The sequence below is a fragment of the Canis lupus genome, chromosome 30 (assembly GCF_003254725.2).
Source record: "Canis lupus dingo isolate Sandy chromosome 30, ASM325472v2, whole genome shotgun sequence".
In the NCBI taxonomy this organism is placed as follows: Eukaryota; Metazoa; Chordata; class Mammalia; order Carnivora; family Canidae; genus Canis; species Canis lupus.
Genome location: NC_064272.1, coordinates 7,054,886 through 7,080,709, shown reverse-complemented (window position 1 = coordinate 7,080,709; position 25,824 = coordinate 7,054,886). Strand labels below are relative to the sequence as shown.

Here is a 25,824-nt window from a genome sequence, read left to right as displayed (position 1 = left end):
GGAGCGAGTGAGAATTTAGAGATTTGCTTAGCCAGTAGGGCTTAAATAAAATGACTATGGTAATATTCTGTTATCAATTTTTAAAAGATTTAATTTATTTATTTGAGAGAGAGAGAGATCATGAGCAGGGGCAGAAGGGTAATGGGAGAAGCCGACTCCGCACTGAGCAGGGAGCCTGATGAGGAACCCAATCCCAGGACCCTGGGATCATGACCTGAGCTGATGCTTAATCAACTGAACCACCCAGGCAGGCACCCTGTCATTGTCATTTAAGTCACATTTTCAGAGTTCACATTTATAGTTCAGAAAAATATTTAAAAGATATTAAAAGGGAAAACCAACCAGTATATTACTTAGTTGTCACTTACTGAGATTATATATTTTTATGTGAAATAACATATGGTTGGAGACTCTTGCATTTTAGGACTTTTGTTGGATGCAGAAACAGAAATGTAACATCATAGTTGATGAAAAGAAATAATTAATGCTCCTTGCATGCAAAAAAAAATGACTTTTGAGCTTTTGTTCCATTTCCTCTTGGCGTTTTCTCATTTCTAACTAAAACCAGCATTGTGCATTGAATTTTCAGGCCAGAAATGCTAACATGGCAAATTATTTTGCAGATATTATTTTTGGATTGGAATTCCTTTTGGATAAATCCACTGAAAAGTATCTTGGTTAAGCCTTGCATATCTATGCAGTTGATGAATGGGCTCCAATCTGTTGCTGAACCACAAATATTCATAGTGCATATCCACATTATTTTTATTTTTAACCCTTCTGCAAACCATTAACTCATCAGTAATTTTTCTCTACGCTCCTTATGAAAGAATGTCTTTTAAGTGGAATATGAATTTCCGTTTTTCAGCAATTGGTTCAGCAGTATTAATCAAGTGCTCACTGTGTAGGAATTGTAGAGTACTGAAAGACAAGTCAGGCAAATATAGAACTGCGGAGTCAAAAAGCCTCACTTTGAGTTCTGGCTTTTTCCACTAAGTAGCTCTGAGGCCTTGGGCATTCATTAGAAGCATCCTGAACCCTAAATTTCCTTATCTGTACAGTAGTAATAACAACATCATTCTTCAGGGCTCTTTTAAAGGATGGATGAGTCGATTTGCGTAAAGTGCTCAGCACTGTGTCTGACAAAACTCAACCAATGATGTTATTATTATAATAATAAGTGACTTAAGGAACACCTTTCCTTATAGGAGGCACAGAATATATGTAGATAACTGTGGTAAAAGACAACACAGGTAAAAAAAAAAAAAAGACAGATGAGCACACTAGAGAACCCCACAGAGGCAAAGTGCTGTGATGCTTCCGGGGAGAGAGAGAAAGCACATCCAGAAGGATCGTGAAGGAAGGCCAATTCCACAGGTGAGGGACAGGAGGAGGAAGAGGACCTGTGAATGAAGCAGGAAGGGCCAGAGGCCCAGAGCAGGCCACCATTAGACAGCGGGAGGTTGAGAATTGGTAGCCTGCAGGGCAAATTTGACTCCCATGGGGGTTTCCTTTAGCTCACATAGGATTTACAATTTTTTGAGCTGGCATTTCAAAATTGGGTGAATCCACATAAATGTCTACATTTCTAGTTTTTCTTGAGAAATTAGAGCATCTGGCAACAGGAAACCTGAATCCTTGCTTGGCAAACTACAGGATTGATCTGAGTAGCAACTGCTGCTTTCTGCAGAGCACCAATTCCCCAATTTGCCACAGTATCCACGACTCCATATCGTGTTGCAGGCCCCAAGCCTCCTGTGTGCATTTAAGTCTCTCACTCAGCCCTGCACAAGACATCAAAACATCTTTGAATGCCTGCTTGTTTTGTGGGGGATGCTGTGGTAGGTGACACTGAATGTCCAGAATGGTGTGTGGCTTCATCTCCTACCTTAAGGCGGCTTGTAGCATCCTGAGGGTGGGATGTCAACCGAGAAGAAGTGGTGGATTGACCATCCAGTGAAAGGAGTACCACAGTATGCCATTGGATCATATGAAAAGTATAGAAAGAACATGCCAGCTGGGAGGGTTCACAGCGAAAGGAAGGGTTATTTGCTGAAGGCATGATATATTTAAAAAAATTCCTTTGGAGACTTTTTTATTTATTTATAAAATTTTGGTCAAGAAAACAATTTCCCAAACAAATTGAAAGTGCAGACTTTGTGACTTGCTGACTATGGCAACTCTGAGGTGCTAAATCGGTAGACACATGAGCCTAGGATGATACATGTACTCGAGTCAGAATAATTTGAGAGGCTCCAGAAATATGGGGCAAGGATTCAGGAAGTTGTTGTGAAAGCAGCGGTTGAGAAATCTTCTTTTCCTTTGGATCTTGCTGATTAGGGTATTCTTGGAGGATACCCTGGTCTGGCTCTTAACTTTCTGGCAATATTTGAAAAAGCAGAATTTGGCTTTTACATATCTGATTTCCTTAGTGTAAAACAAAGCATGTGATCACATTCAGAAGGAAGAATGGCATATTACTACTATTGCCGTAATGTGCATAATATCACGTGGGTGCCGTTTTTACATCTGGTTTTTATTTTCATTTCATCTTAGCAAGAGAGAACTAATTGAAGCAATTTTTTCCTTAAGATCTGTGGTTTAACTGTGCATACCTTTCCATATCCATCCCCTAGCCCCTCCAACAAATCAGTTAGTTCTTTCCTCATATTGTAAATCCCACCATAAAATTGAGTGATGTTCTATAATTTAGTTGCCATATTTCTTAGTTGTTGCTGTCTTAGATTCCAGGTTTCTCTAGAAATATCTAAGATATAGGAGTTATGTGCATATTTAGTTTCTTAAGTCTTTAGCAACTGGATTCAATAATAAATTCTATCCAGTTTGGCTCTTGTAAAGAAATGTAATTTATTTGCATCTCATGCAATCTGTCTTACTAAATCTAGAATACCAGTTCCTGGTTAGGTTTTTTTTCTTTTTCCTGGTTGGAAGGGGGTCTTCAAATTGTCCTCATTGACAAGAGGCATTTCTTTGTTCTTAACCCAGTTGGTTTAACTGAACATAAAGTTCTCCCTTAATTTGATTTTTTTTTTGTTGTTGTTGTTCTTAAAATGTTGATTCAGTTGTACCCATTTTGGTGAGGCCAACAAAAAATTAATAAACATATGATTGATGAAAACTGTAGTTGCATTCATCTTTTTTCTTACCAAGAGCATACTATTGCGGACAGCAACAATTACCTGTTTTTTTGTCTCTTCCTGTTTCAACATTAGCTAAAGTTGAGAAAATATAAAATGTTGTTTGATTTGTAATTCTGAAAGATGTTTAATTGTTCCATCCAGGGGTTTGCAGAGTTCTGATGATGTCCATGTAGTCTGCTTGATGTCAAATAATCAATATGCTGGTTGAGGGCAGGAATCTGGGAATTTTTTTATGTATGCTAGTCACCAGCACAGAAATCTCATTGACCATTGGCTCATTTCCAAAAACTATAGAAGTATGTGATATGAACATGGATTTTTGGATTGAGGGATAAACAAGAAGTTACTTCAAAGGTCATTGCTAACCTGTCAGGCATTCCCAAATAAATCTGGGGGATTCTTCTTGCCCCCTCTGTTTTACAGATTAAAGTTTCATTTATATTTTTTTATTTTTCTATGTTAAGTCTCCTGTGCAGTCAAGGTTTCTTTTGTTTCATGGCAATATTCTAAAATGGTGAAGACAATTTGGCTGAAAGATTTTTTTCCCTGCTTCTTGTAAATTGCCAGGCAAATGACCCATCTGATGACGGAAATTAGCAATCGCCTTTGGAAAAGTATAGCTTTTGTTTGAAAACATGGGGAAAGCTGGCTTTATTTAGGCAGATTTGTATTTTCCTATTTAGTTAGCTTCAAAGACCCCTGTTGGCTCAGTCAACACCATAGATATTTTTCTAAGGTTGAACTTAGAATCCCTTGGCAGTCAGTTAGTCAAATCAACAAAAATCTATTGACCTCAGGGACATTTCTCTTCTTGTGGCTTCTTGGATTTTCTGTGCATGTTAGAGAGCTTTCACTGAACTGATTTTTACTTTTACTGAATAAAAGCATTCCCATATGCCTCAGAAATACAGACACCACATGGCTGGTCAGAGAATCTGCTCAAACATTTCTATCACTGGAGATCAAGACATTTCCTGATGATCGTGAAAACAGTAAAGATTGGGGGATCCCTGGGTGGCGCACCGGTTTGGTGCCTGCCTTTGGCCCAGGGCTCGATCCTGGAGACCTGGGATTGAGTCCCACGTTGGGCTCCCGGTGCATGGAGCCTGCTTCTCCCTCTGTCTGTGTCTCTGCCTCTCTCTCTCTGTCTGTGTGTGACTATCATAAATAAATAAAAATAAAAATTAAAAAAAAAAAAAGAAAACAGTAAAGGTTGGCACTCTGATGTGACAAGAGAACCTCTCCTGGTACCACACAGCTTCTTGAATATGCCAGGGGGGAATTTTTGCCAGAATCAGTGATTACCTTTTTTTGGTTCCTCTTGGCCTCTATTCTATTGCATGCTGTCCTTCAGATATTTGAACTATATGGTTATGGATCAGACCACAACTGAGGAAGGATGTTATATATCCTTGGGTCTAACTAGAGAATTACAGACTCATAAGCTATGTCAGTTGGAAGAAAGTTTTTTGGAAGAGATTGAGACCTAGAAAGCAAAAGTGACTTGCTCAGAAGTACACAACTGGTTATACCAGTGGAACTGGGTCTAAAATTTAACCTTTGGGCCAGTACCTTTGAGAGAGTCACGTTGTCAGAGCAGAACAGAAATAGCCTTGGTAGAATAATAGTTTTGTTTCATAAAATATGACTTCTGCTTATGAAATTAATACATGTTTATTATAGAAAATGTAGGAAATACAAAAGCTTCTAAGAGAAATAAGATGAAAGAATCAAGATTTTTACCATCAAGTTGAATTTCCTTCCAGTCTACTTTGCAACACACATGCACACACACACCCACACCCACACCACACACACACAGTATACCAGGAGAAGGAGAGCTGTGGGAGAAGAACCAGCCATCCAAAATTGTAATCATAGAAGGTCTGGGCAAAGCATTGACCGAGCTTTCCCCCTTCAGCATGAGAATTTGAGCTCTGGTTAACTACCTGTTTCCCTGGCAATCTGATGAAAGTCGCAATGTTAACGATGTCAGAAAGCAAAATGACCCCGGGATTGGGGGAATCATAAATAAAGGCGTGGTGGGGAAGCCATACCTTGGGTCTCCTAAGTGCAGTGATTCTTGAGACTGGCCAGGACCCTGTGGGGGCATGCCTGTGGGACCATTTTCAAGAGATGATGTTCTTATGAAATATGAAGCTTTTAAGCAGGGTAGCTTCCTCGCCCCTTGCGCATCTACTGTCATGGCATGACTGCAGTAAAAACTCTCATTGAAGAGGGATACCTGACACTGCCCTGCCGTGTTTCCTGTATTATATTCTTCTGAATAGACTCTCTCCATGTATGGCCTTTGTCTTTGAGCTTGAATACTCACTTGAATCTAAGAAAACTCTTCTGATGGCCACCTTGGGGATACATTGCTGCCCAAACTATAATGCCAAAGCAGAGAGGAGAAGGGGAAAAATACTGCAAGCCCTCTTTTCTCCCACCTTCCAGTTTCTCCTCACATTGATTAAAGCTAATCACTGGGATGCCTGGGTGGCTCAGTGGTTGTGCATCTGCCTTCAGCTCAGGGCATGATCCCAGGGTCCTGGAATTGAGTCCTGCAGGGAGCCTGCTTCTCCCTCTGCCTATGTCTCTGCCTCTTTCTCTGTGTCTCTGATGAAATATAGATAAAATCTTAAAAAAAAAAAAAAAAGCTAACCACAAGGCAAAGGTCAAGGAGAAAGAGTCCAATTGTCCTAGCTTGAGTCAGGTGCTGTCCACAGTTTGTTAGTTTATCATTCTTGTCTTGATGGACATTCTCCTATAAGCATAAAGCTGCTATGAACATTTGTGTACAAGGCTTCAGTCATATATTTTCATTTCTCTTAGATGGATTCACAGAAGTGGAATTGCCAGGTCACAGGATAGACAACATTGAACTTTTTAAGAAACTGTCAAACAATTTTCCAAAGTGGTTGTACCATTTTGTATACTTTCACCAATAATACCTGAGAATTCCCTCTTGGTCCACACCTTTCCAACATTTGGTGTTAACAAAATTTTTCCTGGGCCATTTCTGTGGCTGTGTAGTGCTATCTGATTGCTATTTTAATTTACATTTCCCTGATGATTTAATGATGTTGAGGACTTCTTCATGTGCTTGTCATTCACATATCTTTTATGAAGTATCTACTCAAGTAATTTTCAAGCTAGTTGGGTTTTTTTAGAATTTATTTTTCTTTATTTTATTACTATAAAATAAATTTTATTTATTTCCTTATTTTATTTCTTTATTTTTCTTTATTTTATTTTTATTGTGAGTTCTTTACATATTATGGATACAAGTCCTTTGATAGGTTTGTGTGTTATAATATTTTACTCTCAGTTTGTGGATTGCCTTAATGGTGGTTTGAATAAGCAAAATTTAATATATTGATGAAGTTTGATTTAGAAAAAATTTTCTTTCTGTGCCTTTTTTTTTTTTGCCTACTTGAAGATTAAAAAAAATCGTAGTTGTAGATTATTAAAATGCTGTCCTTTAAAAAAAATTTCCTTTTAAAATGAAATCCAGTTTGGATATTTTTCATCTCTCTGTATTTTATAGAGTGAATGTTTATGTCCTCTCAAAATTAATATGTTGAAATCTAATCCCCAATGTGATGGTATTTGGAGGTCAGGACGGTGGAATGTGATTAGGTCATGAGGGGGGAGCACTCATGAATGAGATTAGTGCTCTTATAAAAGAGACCCAAAGAGCTCCCCTGTCCCTTCTTGCCACGTGAGGGTATAGCCAAGAAGATGGTCATCTAGGAACCAGGAAGCAGGCCTTTACCAGACACCAAGTCTACCAGTGCCTTGATACCAGATTTCCAAGCCCCCAGAACTATGTTTCTGTTGTTTATAAGCCCCCCAGTGTGTGGTCTTCTGTACTAGCAACTCAGGCAGACTAAGACACTGTGTATCCTACTTCATAGTAGGGATATCTCTATGAAAGTTCATGAAATACTAGATGCTGAAAGCTGCAGAAGGACCTTCATGCCATCTTTTCCAAATGCCTAACATTAGGTTTCCTTCTTAAAAATATTTCTGATAATAACTCACCCTCTGGGTGCTTCTAGAGATTGAAGCTACCAGAAATGAGTCCCCTTTTGGGGAGTACAAAATGTAAAAGAATTATTTCTTGAAATTGAAATACTCTTTTAATAGTCTCCTCATTAGAATGTGATACTATATAAATTTCATCGAAACAGTAGTGTGATCAGAATTGAGAACCAAATGACAGTTTACCTTTGAATAATGTAGGGGTGAGGGGCACCGACCACCTGTGCAATTGAAGATCTGTATGTTACTTTTGACTTCTCATAAGCTTAATTACCCATAGTTTACCATTGACTGGAAGCCTCACCAATAGCATAAAGAGCCAATTAACACATATTTTGAATGCTGTTTTTAAAAAAAATTTTTAGAGTTTTTTTTTTTTTAAATATTTTATTTATTTATTCATGAGGGACAGAGAGAGGCAGAGACACAGGCAGAGGGAGAGGCAGGCTCCCTGTGGGGAACCTGATACAGGATTCGATCTCCGGATCCCAGGATCACGACCTGAGCCAAAGGCAGATGCTCAACCACTGAGCTACCCGGGTGCCCTATGTTTTTTATACTGCATTCTTATACTAAAGTGAGATAGAGGAAAGGAAATCATAAGGAAGAGAAAATACATTGATGGTACTGCACTATATTTGTTGAAAAATAATCCAAAAAAAAAAATAATCCACATGAAAGTGGACCAAGCATTACACACTCATGTTGTTTAAGGATCAGCCATATAGTCCATTGAGCCGTGTCCATACAGCTTCAGGATTGTGGTTTGTATGGTGATACAGAATGGGATCAGCCATGATCCCTGTCTGAGCAGTGACAGTGTGGTCAATGCCCTAAGAGAACATGTGACATGATCAAGAGAAAAATTGCCCTTCCTAAGTATGGTAGGGAATGTTTTATATAGGAAATAAACTTGTGCTCTAAAAGAGTAGGAGTCTTAAGGAGGAGCTGGAGGAAAGAGGCAAGGAGTGGCAGGGAAAACTAGGAGTAGTGAATATCACTGTGCCTTTGGGTCTGAGACCCAAGCAATGGGACACAAGACTGGAGAGCTAGCCAGGGCACAGAGCAGGAGGGGTTGAGGACTTTGAACCTTGCTCTGTGGCTTCTTTGCAAAGGATGGAGTGAATGGGGATGCTGGTGGTCCTCAGATCAGTCACGAGGCCTGAGCAGTCGCTGAAGATGACAGTTCTCCAATTTTCAAGTAGTTGTCCATCTGGTGGTCAGATGGTTGGTCCATCTGGTGGTCCGTCTGACTCAATGGTGGTCCCCCATTGAGTCAGAATGTCCAATGTGGGGGTGGGGCCTTTGAAGATGTTCCCAGGCTCTGTGGCTAAGTCTGAAGCACATGGGGCTTTGGAAACCACTGGTTCAGGGGAATGACGAGGGAGTGACAAAGAGGAGGGCCTCGATGAAGAGCTATTAGAAGATGAGATGGTGACTCTTCTTGGCAACCAGTCATCTGTAAGGTGTGAGAATGGGGGAGGATTCTGGTTTGAGCAACTTCAAACATGACATTTGTGTCAGGCCCCTGCTTGGCAACACAGAGTAGGAGATCTGTGGGAGAGAAGTGGGAAGTTTAGTTAGAGATATAAGGCCAACTTAATTGTCAAGAAATACTCATTTTTATCACTTAGAAATAATATTAACTTTGGGAGATTATGGTTCTGTCCTTTCAAATATTGCTGATAAACTTTCGCTATGTAGTTTTTATTCTTTTTTTTTTTTTCTTTTTAAGATTTTATTTATTTATTCATGAGAGACACAAAGAGAGAGAGGCAGAGACCCAGGCTGAGGGAGAAACAGGCTCCTTGAGGGGAGCCTGATGCGGGACTTGATCCCAGGGCCCTGGGACCATGCCCCAAGCTGAAGGCAGATGCTCAATCACTGAGCTACCCAGGCACCCCTGTAGTTCTTATTCTTTTCACATGTGTTAGGCACTAGATATCATTATCATTTTGCAGATGATGAAACTGAAACTCAGACAGGGTCTGATTTCCCTATGGCTATCTTAGTCAGGAACCTGGTAAAGCCAGGATTCAAAACTCCTGACTTTACCAAGTACGGTTTGCTATTAAACCTTGGTCTCTTATAGCAAGGACAGGCAGGACTTTTTTCTTGTCATTTATATATGATAGACTTGGAGTCCAGAGAAAGCGTGATTTGCCCAAGATCTTAAGCTTTAAGTCCAGAGCGGCGACCAGAGCCCAGATGCTGCTTCCTGGCCACTGTTCTTTTCACTCTAATGTCTTGCTTTCTGGATGACTGAGTTTATTTTCCTACTTGTTTCGTGTACAGTTGGACCTTTCCCCCTCAAACAGGAGGAATCTGGAGAATTATGAATGTCATTCAGAAGGGAAGAAATACTGTTTGAGAAACAAAACCAGTCTTCAAAGCTCAATTGCTTTGCAGTGGTGTAGGATACTACATTTTCAGCCTGTGCATGAATTTTTTTTTTTTTAATTAGGAACCTGACCTTAATGTTGATGATAGAAATATGGAAATAACACCAGGAGAAAAGGTGCTTCGGAACACCAAAGAGCAACGGGATCAGCAAAACCGGCTGAGAGAGATAGATGATAAACTAAGGAAGCTGAAGGAAAGTGTGGTATGTCTTTTTATTTCAACTTTATAAGCAGTGATTGTCTTAAAAAAATGTTTCCAGTTTCCTTTGACTGTTTTATGACTGCTTCTATATTTAAGTCCGTCAAGAAAACTGACATGGGGATTTGTCAGTGAGAATTTGAATAAAAGCTAAAAATTTGATTCATAGAACTTAAAGTAGTATTGTACTTTCTTTATGTTATATAATAAACCCGTGAAATACTACCTGAGGTCAGAATAATGATCCATACTCCTAATATTCACTGCCTGACAGTGACATCAATGTTTTTTTTTTTAATGGAAAAAATTGGTAGTTATTCTCAGTAAAATCATCTTTGTATGTTGAACTTACAGCTTAAATGCTCCCACTTTTTGTTCATAATTCATAATATAATGTTACTCAATTTTAATACATTCTAAATCCTCCTTGTGCCTATTTCATGTTTTTAAGTGCTTGTCATTTAAAGACATATTATTGCTAATGAGAGAAAGCTCTTAAATCAATGAAATTGTGAGCTGGCTGATATTCTGAACCTACTAGAAATGCTCCATAATGTTATGATTTTCCAGCTACCCAGAGGATGCTTCCAACTGGATTCTTGGCTTTTACCTAAAATTAAATATGACAAGGCTAAACTTGTGATTCTACCTACATCCTCTCTCCCAGGGCTGGTCTTGTCATAATTGCCAGCAGTATCTACTTTCTGTCTCCTACTAAATCCTATTATCTTGGGTGATCTTCAAGCCTCATTAAGTTTTAACCAGTATGTCTAATTTGCTGTCATATCTTGCCACAGTTCTTTATGGCTCTGAAAATCTTCTCCTTTTTGTCCTTGCTTCTATCACCCTCCTGTCACCTCCTGTCTAGCCACTTAAACCTGGTCAGTCTCTTCTCTCATTATTCCATTTTATATGATGTTGCATGGGTGTAAGCATCAGGTAAGTGACTTTGATTAAATTCTGATCTCCTTTAGAGTTCTCCAAAAGTGCACACTGATCCCCACTAAGATTTTTCACCCCTTCTGATCATGTGCAGCTGAATTGCTCTTAACCATTTGCCAGCCATGGATAGCAGCACTGACTCAGAGTGTAGATAAGCCAGATAAGCCAGGTCTACCTAAAGCTTGTCAGGCAGCAGATGGAAGGGGAATAATGCATTGTGCTTCTCTTTATAATTCATGGGAGATTAAATGGGGATTATATTTCAGGGAAACCTACATTTTTGTTTTCTGGGTTTTTTTTTTTCTCCTTGAATCTGTTAATACGGGGAAGAAGTAGAGGAAGTAAGAATGGTTAGGGAGTGTAAAGAGGCTCTTGGTGATAGTTGTGGTGGTGGTGATGGGGTGTTGCAAACTTGATGTGATAAATAAAATGTCTGTGGCTTGACTGGTTTTGAAAACCGTTACATTTCTCGCCCATAACTGTCCATCCAAGGCAGGCAAAGCCTGTCATTCTCCATATTCAGTTCTCATGATTTTTTTTTAAGATTTTATTTATTTATTCATTAGAGACACACAGAGAGAGGCAGAGACACAGGCAGAGGGAGAAGCAGGCTCCCTGTGGGGAGCCTGATGTGGGACTTGATCCCAGGACCCCGGGATCATGACCTGAGCTGAAGGCAGATGCTCAACCACTGAGCCACCCAGGTGTCAAGTTCTCCTGATTTCTGAACATTTGTCTTATGCCTTGGACATGTATCCATTATTTTCTCCCATGTCTCTACTGTTATTTAATTTTTGACTCAAAACCTTTAGGAAATCTCATATTTTTTTTCCAGTGTCATGTGAAAGTTGGCTAGACTTACAGAGATATGATAAATATCAAGAGTTGATTGTTATCTAAGTGGAAAAGAATAACACATAAGTAAAGAAGAGCAGTGTGTGCCTGCAGTGGCAGGTACTATTCCAAGTACTTCGTAATTTACTAATTTATGTAGTCTTTGTAAGCACTGTGTGAGGTAAACACTACTATCCTTATTTGCCAGATGAAGAAATAAAGGTTGAGTAACTTCCTCAAGCTTATGTAGCTATTAAGTAGAAGAGAGAGGATTAAATGATTAGCTTTTAACAACTTTTTTGTTTTATAGTCAACACTTGGAGAAACTGGTAAAGGCATATGAGTGTTGATCTGTATCATCTTTATGTCTTAATTGCTTAGCATTTCATAATGTTCTATGGATCACATGGTGTACTTACTATATGTGTGTACTTCTTAGGGTAGATACTGTGTCTGTTTCAAACTTTGTAAAGCCCATTGTACCTTAAAGATTTCTATGGATTGGGAATCTGGAAGACTGAGTCCTTGTTTCAAGCTTATCAGTGGCCTGATCTGTCACCTTTATTTATTTATTTTTTTTAATTTTTAAAAAAATTTATTTATGATAGTCACAGAGAGAGAGAGAGAGAGAGAGGCAGAGACACAGGCAGAGGGAGAAGCAGGCTCCATGCACCGGGAGCCCAACGTGGGATTCGATCCAGGGTCTCCAGGATCACGCCCTGGGCCAAAGGCAGGCGCCAAACCGCTGCACCACCCAGGGATCCCGATCTGTCACCTTTAATAAGTCACTTAGTCTCTTAGAGACTTGGTTTTCTTATTTGAAATCAAGGAAGGGGCTAGATGGCCTCTGTACTTTTGCCTGTGATTGTTGGCATATTTTTGGTAAAAAATGATGTTATTTGTAGTATCTGAAGCATAGTATGTGTGCTTACCATCTGTTTGGTATTAATTGATTTAAATATTCTATTGAAAGTTACTTTTGGAAGTTCAGTAACACTTTTTAGGAGAATGTGAGATTGTCTTTCACATATAGAAAAAAATTAGCCTGCTACCTATAGACCAAAGAATATGTTTTCTGAATGATATCTCGGAAAATGGGTAATTTTGCAGTTTTGTCTTACTCTTCCTATTACAATGGAACATTGTTTCAAGGTCAATGATTTGGGTGAAAGCAATAATCTGTGGCCTTTGAATTGGTGATTTAGGGATAAAATTCATACTCAATTTTAGGGATGCACTAGGGAAAGAGTGGGGGAAGGGGCAATGTAAGAGCCCTTAGGGTTAGTCCTGGAACCACCTGAATTCAGGGTTGATTTTTGTCAGTAAAAGCTGGAAAAGTGACTTTTTTAAGAAAAAGATTTTATTTATTTGAGAGAGTGAGCATAAGTGGGGTGGGGGTGGGTGGTGAGGGGCTGAGGGAGAAGCAGACTCCTTGCTAAGCAGGGAGACTGATGCGATGGGAGCTCATGACCTGAGCCAAAGGCAGATGCTTAACTGACTGAGCAACCCAAGTACCCCTGGAAAAGTGACCTAATTCTGTGTTTCAGATGTAGGCTGAGGCTGTGAATGCACATTTGCCTTGCTCAAGATTGATTGAGGAAGTGGGATCTGGATTAGTCTGAAGGTGGTAATGGTATTGCTGGTGTCAGTGGATCCAGCTATTAGGAGCTTGGGAGAGTAACACAATGAAATGAGATTGAGGCTCACAAAAGTAGTATGAACTTTAGTGGGCAGACAGGAGTCATGAATACCAACTGCATAAATAGAGGAAAGATGAGCCATGGCTGCTAGAAGTAGCATATGTGAAACAGATCTTTAGGATTTGCTCACTATGAGTCAGCAATATAATGTATCTGCTATACTACATATTATGGGAGAGGTAAGGATCTTGTATGGATAGTAGATCTTATTTGGATAGTAGAGTGGATCTCATGTGAATAGTAGAGAGACAAGGATGAGGAAGAGATTTAAAACCAGGTCATATGAAGGATTGTTGGTGGGACTGAGTGTATTGATTTAGCTTGATAAAGAAGAGGGGTGTGTGTGTGTGTGTTGTGGGGAAGAAGGGGATGGTTTGGCAGAAAAATCACACCATGTTCCCTTTCCAAAGATATTTAAAGGACTATCATTTGAAGTATTAGTTTAATCTTTGCTAGCTTAGGAAAAGCATGGTGATTGGGAGGCCATGAAGAGACAATTTATGGTAAATACTAAGGAAGAGTTAAAATTATCTGAGTGGGATTGGTGTGTGTGGGACAAGATCTTCCAGGCTGGAGTGAATAGAGAGGGTTTAAGTATCAAAAGAGTGGCTGGATAGTTTCGGTCACCTCCAGCACAGGCAGGCAGCTTGTGTACGGCAGATGTGTGAAGGTGCTGCACTTTGAGCTCTTCACACATGTTAGGAATTGTGCTGAGTCACTCATCTCTTGCCTGGTTGGTTCCCATGGGGTTAGCAGTTTTGGCTTTGACTATAAGAGTTCCTCTGTCCAGCTAACTACTTGTATGGAGAGAATTTGAGATGATAGAATCAAGAGAAAATAAAAATAGCTGTATTCATAGAATAGACAGCACAAGACAAACCCCACAGACCTCTCCATCATTTGCCATATGATGTCCCTGGTACTTATCCCCTGATTTTCCTGTCTAGCTCAGAGAGTCACTTTCTGTTGTTTTAGGTGCTCTACAGGCTTCTCTGCCCATTCACTCTTTGAAACCTACTCTGCCTTGTATTACCTCCCTGGGTTGTAGTTCTGTTACGTAAACTTCTATACATGGGACATAGTGGTTAAGAGCCAGACACTGGAGTAGCCTGCTTGGGTTTGAATCTCAACTCTGTACTTCCTAGCTGTGTGACCTTAGACAGGTCTCTTGACCTCTCTGCTTTAGTTCTTTGATTGGTAGAATGGGATAGTTATAGTTACCTACCTTACAGCCTGTTATGAAGATTAAATTAGTTAACATATATGTAAAGTGCATTGAACAGAGTTTGGCACATTTTAAATGCTATACAAATGTTTATAATTGTTATTTTTATTATTAACATTATTAAGATGGAACTTACATATGGTTGTTTCTATGATAACAAGGGAAGGATATAACAGAGAGGATGAGATTGAAGATGGAGGGGTAAGCTTAGAAAAGAATCAAGATGCCCTTTTACTGATTACGGTTGAAAGGAGAGAAGTATAGGCCTAGAAAGGCAGGTTTGGAGCTGAAGAGAAGGTGAGAGAGGTCATACCTTCATGTTCTCTAACTAGTCATTTGATTAGAGATCAAACCATATGATTGGAATGAGAGGGCAGAATGGGGATGGGCCTTGAAACAGGATGGGGAAGGATTGGAATAGACACAATGGGGAGAGAAAAGCAATGGTGAACAGTGAAGACAACCCCGCTAAGGTTGGAAACCCTAGCTGTGACCTGGAGCCAGCCAGTGGGGCTTGGGTCTCCTCTAACCTCCCTTGGCAGTCCACCAAGAATGGAGGAAATGGGTCCAGAGTTGAAACAGGGGTGTGGAGAGGTCGGGTGATTGCAATGCAGGACCATGGAAACAAGAGAATTGGTGGTAACTGTGAGACCATACTTGAAATGGAGAAAGGAGACAAACATAACATGGCTGCCTCAGGTATTAGCAGGGACCTCCTTGCCCTTTTTCAATCTGGTTTCTCAACTTATTATTATAAACATAGAATAGAATAGAATAGAATAGAATAGAATAGAATAGAATAGCAGACAGCTATTAAAAGAATGAGGTAGATCTATATATCTTGGAAAGATGTCTGTGATACAGTATTCAGGGAAAAGATCCTGTTGCTTAAGATAATAGTCAATAGGATTCCATTTTTATTTTTAAAACAAGTTATAGAAAAATCCAGGGGCAATATATAACAAATCTTAAACAGTGATTACTTTTAGTAGGGATGGCATGGATAGGGAAGCAAAAAAAAGGAAATTCACTTTTTATAACTGTTCTCTATATCCAGACTTTCTAGAAAATACATGTTGTTGCATTTGTAAGTAGAATCAATGTTTCAAAATATGGAAACCATTGATATAGATGAAGGATCATTACTGTCTTCATTCACTTACAAAAATAGAGTGAGTCATCATAAAGAATTATGTTCAATCTTACCAGAGATTAAAATTCATAGTTAGGGGCACATGGATGGCTCAGTTGGTTGTATCTACCTTCCAACTGGGTTGTGATCCCTGATTCCTGGAATTGAGCCCCTACTCAGGCTCCCTGCTCTGTGAGGAGTCTGCTTCTCCCTCTCCTTTTGGCCCTCCCCTCCACCTGTGCTCTCTCTCTTTCTCTGTCTCAAATAAATAAATAAATAAATAAATAAATAAATAAATAAATAAAATCTTTAAAAAACAATAAAATAAAATTAATATTCAAATAATCTTTAGGCACAATATATACATTCAGACCAACAAAGATAATGATAAATACAATATAATTATATGCTATTGGGAGTGGTGTGAAAGTGGAGACAGCAATATTTGAACATTATCAAATTATTAGCTATTTATTTTTATGATGAAGAAATTTTTTTAGTTAAAAAATTTTTAAAAATTTAAATTCCAGTGTAGTTAACATACAGTGAAGTATTCGTTTCAAGTGTGCAATGTAGTAATTTAACACTTTCATACAACAACTGGTGTTCATCACAAGTATCCTCCTTAATCCCCATCAGCTATTTCGCCCATCACTCCACCCCCCACCCCTCTAGTAACCACCAGTTTGTTCTTAATAATTAAGACCCTGTTTCTTGGTTTCTCTCTCTCTCTCTCTTTTTCTTGTTTATTTGTTTTGTTTCTTAAATGCCACATATGAGTGAAATCATATGGTATTTGTCTTTCTCTGACTGACTTATTTCACTTAGCATTATACCCTCTAGATCCATCCATGTTGTTGTAAATGGCAAGATTTCATTCTTTATTTTATGACTGAATAATATCCCAGTGTGTGTGTGTGTGTGTATACATATACATATACATACCACATCTTCTTTATCCATCCCTCTATTGGTAGACACTTGGGCTGTTTCCATAATTTGGCTGTTGTGAATAATGCTGCTTTAAACATAGAGGTGCATGTATCCCTTTGAATTAGTGTTTTTTTATTTTTTGGGTAAATAACTAGATATTGGCAGTTTTTTTTTAAATTTATTTTTATTTTTTTTATTTATGATAGAGAGAGAGAGAGAGGCAGAGACACAGGCAGAGGGAGAAGCAGGCTCCATGCACCGGGAGCCCGACGTGGGACTCGATCCTGGGTCCCCAGGATCGCGCCCTGGGCCAAAGGCAGGCGCCAAACCGCTGCGCCACCCAGGGATCCCCGATATTGGCAGTTTTTTAAATTGGTTATTTTTCCCCTGAAAAGCAATTGGTCAATTGTTATAGCCATGGCTGTGACATTATTTTTATTTTGACCTGCATAATTCCACTTCTAGGAATATTTATGAAGAAATAACAGCCAAGGAAAACCAAACTGAGCAAAGTAAGAAAGAACTTAAATGCTCTCAAATAGAATGTCAAAGCAATTTATACAGTCTTACCCATTTAATACCATGGTAGGATAATAAAAATGACAAGTATATGGATTTTGTCAATAAAGGACTTTTAGTTGGAAATGTGTGATCCAAAACAAAAAAAATAAAAATTCTAGATAGATTGTAAGTATCAACTCTAACTATGTAACACATACATACATATATACATATATATGTATATATACTGACAAAATCTGAGGGGAAATAGATTATAAATATTAATAGCTTAGTTCTATTATTTGTTCTATTATTTTTTACTTTCTATTGAATTGCCTTTATTCCTAAAGAAAGAAATTCATAATTGAAGTAATTTTATTATTTCATTGTTTTATTTATATATAATTTAACCCTTTAATGTAGCAATAGTCTTTTTGACTAATTTAAATAAAGTAATAATTCATTTTCAGTTTAATTTTTCAGAGGTATTGAGTGTTCCATTGTGGTAATAAGACTAAGGGAATTATTTTTCAAATAAAGAACATCTTTAACTACTAGAATTAGGTAAAAATGCTTTTAATGAAGTTGCATAATAATCTAGATTTCACAAATCAGAAGAATTCAATTTTAGTTTTTTCATTTTCCAAGAAAGAATCATCAATTTGATCTCATCTCATGAACTGCTTTAGTGATAAAATATTCTCAAAGATGTTTTGTTAGTATTGTTAGCAGAAGCTTTCCATGGTTCCAATCATTCTAAATGCATTGACCACCCTTTTTAGGTCTTTATTGTGTCTCTTTTGATTCTCAGTTTGAACTTCATTCATTTTTTTCATCATTTGAAGTCTCTGCTATTTCTTTCCACATTCTTTCTCTTTTCGGTTTCCTGGAAACCACTGAGCTTGGCCTTGTTTGATGAACTGCATTGTCATTATTGCATCAAAATGTTTAGCACTCTAAGCCTTGTTGCTGAGCATTGTGGATAAGAATGTGGTTCACAAAAGATGATAAATCCTTGTGTTCTGATTCTTATTTCGACATGCTCTTGCCGTTTAACCTAGTATAAGAATACATGGACCCTAATCAGAAGACTAGAGGGTTTCTTCTGCTCAGTGAATGGTGGAGGGTCTACCTTCAATTACTAAACATGCCATAGAATCAGAATTATAGAATGTGAGAGCTGAAGGGTCCTTACAGGTCACGTGGGCCAGTCCTATGGATTAGAAACCAAAGTCTTGAATAGCTAAATGATTTTTCCAAGACTCACAGTTAGTTAATGATAGACTTGTACCAATCCCCAACTCTTGACACTTGAGCTTTCCATTACATCCAGCTGCTCTAAGGCACACCTGCTCTGATCAGCCAATTTTCAGTGAAGGTTTGGGGCCACAGACAAACATGGGCTTCATTCTAAAGCCTTTAAACTGTTACCAACCATTTACGCATCTTTCCCAAATACAGTGGAACTCCAAACAAACCTGATATGTTTGTGGTTAAACCGGAAGATATGTGTTTTTGGTATTTATGCATTAACTAAGGCTTGGAAGATGTGTGTTTTTGGTATTTATGCATTAACTAAGGCTTTTCCTTACTAAGGAAAAGTAATTATACTCGCTCTTTGGTGTCATTGTTCAGAACTGCAGAAATTACTTAGTATTTCTTTGTCATTTGTAACAGCTTTTGGGAAGATGGATGATAATAATGATAACATTGGCACATAAATTATTGGTATTTCTGTAGAGTTTACAGCCTTTACTTTTCCTTCTGTAGGTGTTGGCAGGTGTGTGCAATAATGATGCAAGATATTTGGTTGTGAAATTTTGATAGTGGGGGTTGCATATTGACAGTGGAGCAAACCTTGAACTATCCATTCTCAAAATCAGATAAAAAAGAAACACATTTTGAAAAAAGTTGAGCATAGAATTTTTGGAAGCGCCTATTTCTGTATCATCTGATGCAGAAATCTTGATAAAATTTTTTGCAACTGGATAGTACTATTTAATGGTTGTGAAATAGTATGTGGCAGTTACAGGTACATGGCTGGTGTTTGAGAATTATTCTAGAATGAGTAAATGAGCTAGTAACTATTTTAAAGCTATCAACTATGTATTGTATTAAAATATATTATAGAATAAATTAAAAGCACAATTAGCTTTATTGCTTTGGAAATAAAATATTGAAGGTAATTGGATGTGTTTTTATTAACTTATTTTGTTTCAACCATCACTTTAAAAACACAAAATACATTAATAGATTTCAGTCTCAAATATATTTTGGAATGAGAGGTTATATGTATATATACCTTGTATTCTGCCTGCATAAAAAACATTATAAAAATTATTAAGGATATTTTCTTCTGGACTATGATTCTGCACACGTACTATAATAATGAAGACTTGATATTGTTACAGAGCTGTAGGTATTGTGCAAGTCTTGAACATCATCTTAAAAATGAAAATTTTGGTGGCAAACCTGTTCTAGAATATTTCCTGATTTTAAAAACCTTTATTGTTGAGCAGAGTCTCTAATAATAGATAATGAGGCTAGTTTGACTTTAGCATAGCTCACCTTTTGCATTCTGAATTGATTTTCAAAGTTCATTGGTTGAAGCCATGTGCCATGGATGTGGTTACATGGAACAAAAGCATGTACATATATCAAGAAATAAATAATATCTTACTAAAGGATATACTTAAGTATAATTATATAAAGTTAAGTAAGGGGATCCCTGGGTGGCGCAGCAGTTTAGCGCCTGCCTTTGGCCCAGGGCGCGATCCTGGAGACCCAGGATCGAATCCCACGTCAGGCTCCCGGTGCATGGAGCCTGCTTCTCCCTCTGCCTGTGTCTCTGCCTCTCTCTCTCTCTCTGTGACTATCATAAATAAATAAAAAATTAAAAAAAAAAATAAAGTTAAGTAAGTATTGTAAAGATTATAATATGCCCCCCCCTACATTTAGCCAGTATAGTGTGTACTGACATAAAATTAGAATGCAGAAATAATTAAAACTTCTGACAATTTTAGAGGTTGAAATTACCTATTATTTGGTTGTTAACATGTGGTAGTAATACTGTTTGATTTCTTTTCTAATACTTAAGGTCATTTTTAGTATTGTTTAGTATAATAAATTCTTGAATTTATTCCAGTGGGAATGTTACTTGTGTTCATATGTAGTCTTTAGTCCTTTCGTTTCTTCTTAACAAGCTACAGTCAGGTTTTTGGTTTTTTCCTAGATCTTCAGGATCCTAGATCTACTTCTTGTTACCATCTAAGGCCATCTCTGGCCAAAGCAGGGATTATCTAAAGCAGTGATTTCAATGTGGATAGTCAAACAACTGTTTGTTATTGGGGGGGGGGGGGGGGTAAGGAAATTTTACCAGAATGTAAGTGCATGTACTCCTTATTTCATCAGGAAAAGCTTGCTTGGTGAAATAGTTGATTTAAACTCTGGCATAACTTCTTAGTGCATAGCAGACCTGTGACAGTTTGAGGACCAGCACTGGCCAGCAGACCACACTTGGAGGAGCGCTGAGTGCAGGCCTGTTTCTGATCACTGATGTTGAGCCCATGGATCTGAGCACCCTACCTCCTGGATCTCAGTCACCAAGATGTGGCTGTTTTCTCCCTTCTTTGCCTTTACTTTGTAGCTTCTGGACCCACGTTCTTACTAGATAGTGATGTCTTGATATCATCACTGGGTTCTGCCCTGGTCTTTGGTTTCTAGCTCTTTGGCTCCTGTATATCATGGGGAACTATAGAGACCTTCATCTCTAGTAAACTGGATAAAGATGATCTTTATCTATTAAATTATTGTTCTCTATACACCTATCAGGTTGGCTAAAGTAAAAAACATAAGAAATAACAAGTATTGGTGAAGTAAAGAAAATTGAACCCTTGTGCACTATTGGTGGGAATGCAAATTGGTGTAGCTACTGTGGAAAATAGCATGGAGGTTCCTCAAAAAACTAAAAATAGAACTACCATATGATCCAGTAATTCCACTGCTAGGTATTTACTTAGAGAAAATGAAAACACTAATTCAAAAAGATATGTGCTCCCCTGTTTATTACAGCATTATTTACAGTACCAAGATATGGAAGCAACCCAAGTGTTCGTCCATAGAGATATATATATACACGCGCACACACACACACACACTGGAATATTACTCGGCCTTTTTTTTTTTTTTTTTTTTTTTTTTTACTCGGTCTTAAAAATGAGATCTCTCAAATTTGTGACAACGTGGATGGATCTAGAGGATGTAATGCTAAGTGAAGTAAGTCAGTGAGAAAAAAACATACCATGTGATTTCACTCATATGTAGAATTTAAGAAACAAGACATGAACAATGGAAAAAGAGACAATCAAAAAGACAGACTCTTAACTGGAGAACAAACTGGTGGTTGCTAGAGGGGAGGTGAGTGGGGGAATGGGTGAAATATATAAAGGGGATTAAGAGTACATTTAGCATGATGAGCACTGAGTAATGTGTAGAATTGTAGAATCACTATATTTACACATGAAACTATGCTATATGTTAATTATACTAAAATTAAACTCATGTCAACATTCTGTCTTATTAACAGGATACCATTGGCCACTGACTCAAGATGCTAATGTTTTACAAAAAAACACATATGATTCCTAAAACTGTCTATAAAATTGACCTGAAAATTCTATTTCATTTTTATTGTTTATTTTTTTAAAAAGAATTATTTATTTGAGAGTGGAAGAGAAAGAGAGAGAGAGAGAGCTTGAGCAGAGGGAAGGGCAAAGGGAGAGGCAGACTCCTCAATGGGCAGGTAGCCCAAGGTGCAGCTGCATCCCAGAACCCTAGAATCATGACCTGAGCTGAAGGCAGACACTTAACTGACTAAGCCACACAGGCACCCTTGAAAGTTCTATTTTAAAAACATATTCAATGTTGATTTCTGGTCAAGTTCATGTATTCACCTAAGTTTGTACTTACCTTGGCTCCAACCATATAGAAAATTTAAGAAAACAGCATAATATAATAAAGCAAGATGTATCTTTCTGTGGCATGCCAAAGAACACACGTGCAAGGCAATAGAAACACAAAAGGACCTGGAGCTGAGAGTTTGATGTATGTGAGATCAAAGGGATCTGTGTGGAGGCCAGGGACCAGAACCAGATTTGTTGTGTGGAACTGGTGTTTCCATGGCCATGGCATCAAGTCTGAAAAGGCTGAAACAAACAGAAATACTGCCGGAGATTGTACATTATATATAGTTTCATACTTAGAGTATTGGCGGGGCGGGGGGGGGGGGGGGGGAATGACAGACCACTTTTCTCTTCCTGGGCTCCCTTACTCATACCAAAAAGCAAAACCCCACTCCCTTCTTTTCTCCACCTAAGGACGAGGCAAAGGCTTTCCCAGGAAAGTCAGCCAGAGGGCATCAGCACAATCGCCTAAAATTTACATGCAATGATTTCCACATCAGAGCCCTCCAAACACTGTTGCCCTAAACTTTTCCAAATGTTGTATCTAACCTCTTTCCCTTATTAAAGTCAAATTTTAGGGTAAAAAACAAAACAAAACAAAACAAAACAAAAAACCCTAGATATTTAGAGAAGCTCATCTTAGCAAAGTAAACCTAAATATGGCAGATGATGTATTTGTTTTTGAAGTAATAAAGTATGGCAGGAAAAGGACAGAAATGAGAAGATAGTGAGGGGTAAGTGACCCCTAAAGCCCACATCTGTCCCTGAGGTATCTGTTGATCTTCAGTGGCTAGAGCCTGGATCTCAACAGACCCTGTGTAGGGGGCTGAGGAGACAGGGCCTGAGGCTGAGGAGGTCAAAGCAGAACTCCCACATGGAGTCGGTTCACCAAATTATTAAAAATTTAGTGAATGAACTAGAAGAAACCTGTGGAGAGGGGATGGTGTCTTTGCTTTTGGTTAGGAGTGGAATGGAAAAAAAGGTCTCCCATGAAAATTCCTAACGATAAGCCTCCTTGAAGGCAGGTTTTGAATTTGAATTCACACTACTTACAGGGTCTGAAAAAACCTCAAAGTTGAAAGTGTAGTTGGCCGTGGTCTTAGGTTGGCAGCACTCCTGGTTTCTGGTCGGAGGAAACAGAAACCTCTCTGGAAGAACACGGTTTAAATCTAGATAGTAAAGAGTTCCCACAAATAGAGCATAAGCACCACAAATTCACAGCAAAGAACTCCCCTCTCCCCAAATGCCTAAGGAAATAAGCCACCGCTGGCAAGAGTTAATAGAAAAAACACACTATAGAATCAGTTCCCCACAGACTGCAGTTTGGAACAGACTTTCAGAATGTAAAATAAGTCTGCTTAACATATTTAAAGAAATAAAAGGCGCTTTTGAAAGGATGGCAAAGGAAGATTTGAAATGGAACCAATGAAATGAAAATATAATGAAAGTGGAAATTCTTGGAGTTAGGCCTTCTCTGATCCCTGTACAGGATTTTGGCATTTACCCTTATTTTCCCTTCTCATTTTTCTGTAACTTTTCTAAAGCTTTCCATCAACCCTATAATGAGAACATCATCAATAGCTTCAAATCAGCTAGAGAAAAATTGTGATGTGGCTTTTCTAGAACAGCATGTCTGCTTCCAAACCTTAGGGTAGATGAAAGAAAAAGAGATATAGTATAATCACATAGAGCCTACATTTGCAAGAATATATCTGTTATTTTTCTCCAAGTAAGACAGACTTTTTTTTTTTTTTTTTTTTTCTGTTTATCTGCCTTCTCTTAACTGGAGCTTTTTAAAGTGTTAGCTCTTATGACTTGAAATTTTTACATTGAATGGTTTCTTAATTGAAACACATACCAGACTTAATAAAGAAGCCCCTGATACATTAAAAAATTTAAAAATAGGCTTTAATTTTTAGGGGAGTACTAGGATTACAGGAAAAAATGTGCAAGAAGTACAGTATTTCTATACATCTATCCCAGTTACCCCTAGTATAACATTTTGCATTAGTGTGGTACATTTGCTACAACTGATGACCATTATCGACACCATGAACTAATGCCTATACTTTAGAGTTCACTTCTTGTGTCGTCTAGTTCTGTAGATTTTAACAAATATGTGATGTCACATTTCTGCTATTACAGCAGCAGACAGAATAGTTTCATTTCCTACAAATCCTGTGTTCTACCTTTCGTTCCTCCTCTTATCCTTCTGAACCCCTACCAACCAGCAGTCTTTTCTCTTTGGTTTTGCTTTTTCCAGAATGTTATATAGTTGGAATTGTATGGTGTGTAGCCTTTAAAAATTTAATAGATTATTTTTTGGGCAGTTTTAGGTTTACAGAAAAAATTAAGCGAAAAGTACAGAGAATTTCCATATACCCTCTCATCATTACCTTTCCCATTTCCCCTGTTATTAGCATTTTGCCTGGTACTTTTGTTATACCTCATGAACCAATATTGATACATTATTATTAACTAAAGCCCATAGTTTACATTAGGGCTCACTCTTTATATTGTACATTCTATGGCTTTTGACAAAGGTATGACAAGTACCCATAATTACCATATCATACAGAATAATATTTTCATTTCTCTAAAAATCCTCTGTGCTCCACCCTATTCATTCCTTTCTTCCTTTCCATAAATTGCTGGCAATGACTGATTTTTTTTAAAACTATCTTCATAGTTTTCCAGAATGCTATATTTTTGCTGTTTTCATTATTTCCAGAATGTCACATAATTGAAATCATATTGTATGCAGAATTTTCAGATTGGCTTCTTTCAATACTCAGCAGAATGTATTTAGGATTTATTCATATTTTTTTGTGGCTTAATAAGCCATTTATTTTTATTGCTGAAAAATATTCCATTGTATGGATGTACTATGTATATCTACTAAAGCTCATCTTAGTTGCTTCTAGGTTTTAGCAATTATGAATAAAGCTGCTATAAACATTTGGGTGCAGGTTTTCATGTGGATGTAAATTTTCAGCTTATTTGGGTAAATATCCAGGAGTGTGATTGTTGAATCCGATGGTAACCTATGCTTAACTTTGTAAGAAATTGCCAAATTGTCTTGCAAAGTGGCTGTGCTATTTGCATTCCCACCAGTAATAAATGACAGGTCCTGTTGTCTGCATCCTTGTCAGCATTTGGCATTGTCATTGTTTTGGATTTTAGCCATTCTAATAGGTTCATAGTGATGACTCATTGTTTTTTTAATTTGCAATTGCCTACTGACAAATGAAGTTGAATATAATGCTTATTTAACATACATATATTTTCTTTACGAAGGTTTCTGTTTAGATCTTTTGCCCATTTGGAAGTTGGATTGTTTTCTCATTGTTGACTTTTAAGAGTTCTTTGTACATTTTAGATACAAGTGCATTATGAGATATATATTTCTAAGTATTTTCTTCCATGGCTTGTCTTTTCGTTCGTTTAATCCCTGATCCATTTTTTTCACTGCCTTAAGGACTATATATTCTTTTTGTTACAAATCAAACATTTCTAGAATATAATTTAAAAGTAATATGAAATACTAGAGTTTAAAAAATAGTAGTTTGAACTGTATGTAATGTCACTTTTCATCGGTCAAAAACAATAGGGTGTTGGCAATTTAATAGAAGCCAAAGCTTTCTCTCCATAGTGCTCTGTGTGTGTACTGCCCATCACCAGCAAACCATTATTATGTCTTTGGGATGATTCTAGGCAGAAATTAAGCTCATATTAGAATCAAAGCAGATGTAGATATTATAATCACACAGCTTCAATTTTCAAAGGT

The 25,824-nt window shown here is 37.8% G+C and overlaps 1 protein-coding gene across 10 annotated transcripts in view; it reads left to right on the top strand.

Annotated features, from left to right (window-relative positions):
* The window catches only part of FSIP1 (fibrous sheath interacting protein 1), a 194,340-nt gene that overhangs the window by 53,155 nt on the left and 115,361 nt on the right, over positions 1-25,824 (top strand). For all 10 annotated transcript variants that reach the window (XR_007407420.1, XR_007407429.1, XR_007407426.1 and 7 more), the window contains one exon: positions 9,673-9,813. Coding sequence is in view for 1 of the 10 variants with exons in the window: in XM_025473235.3 (XP_025329020.1) it covers positions 9,673-9,813 (141 nt within the window). In the remaining 9 variants the exon portion in view is untranslated. The remainder of the gene's footprint in view (positions 1-9,672; positions 9,814-25,824) is intronic.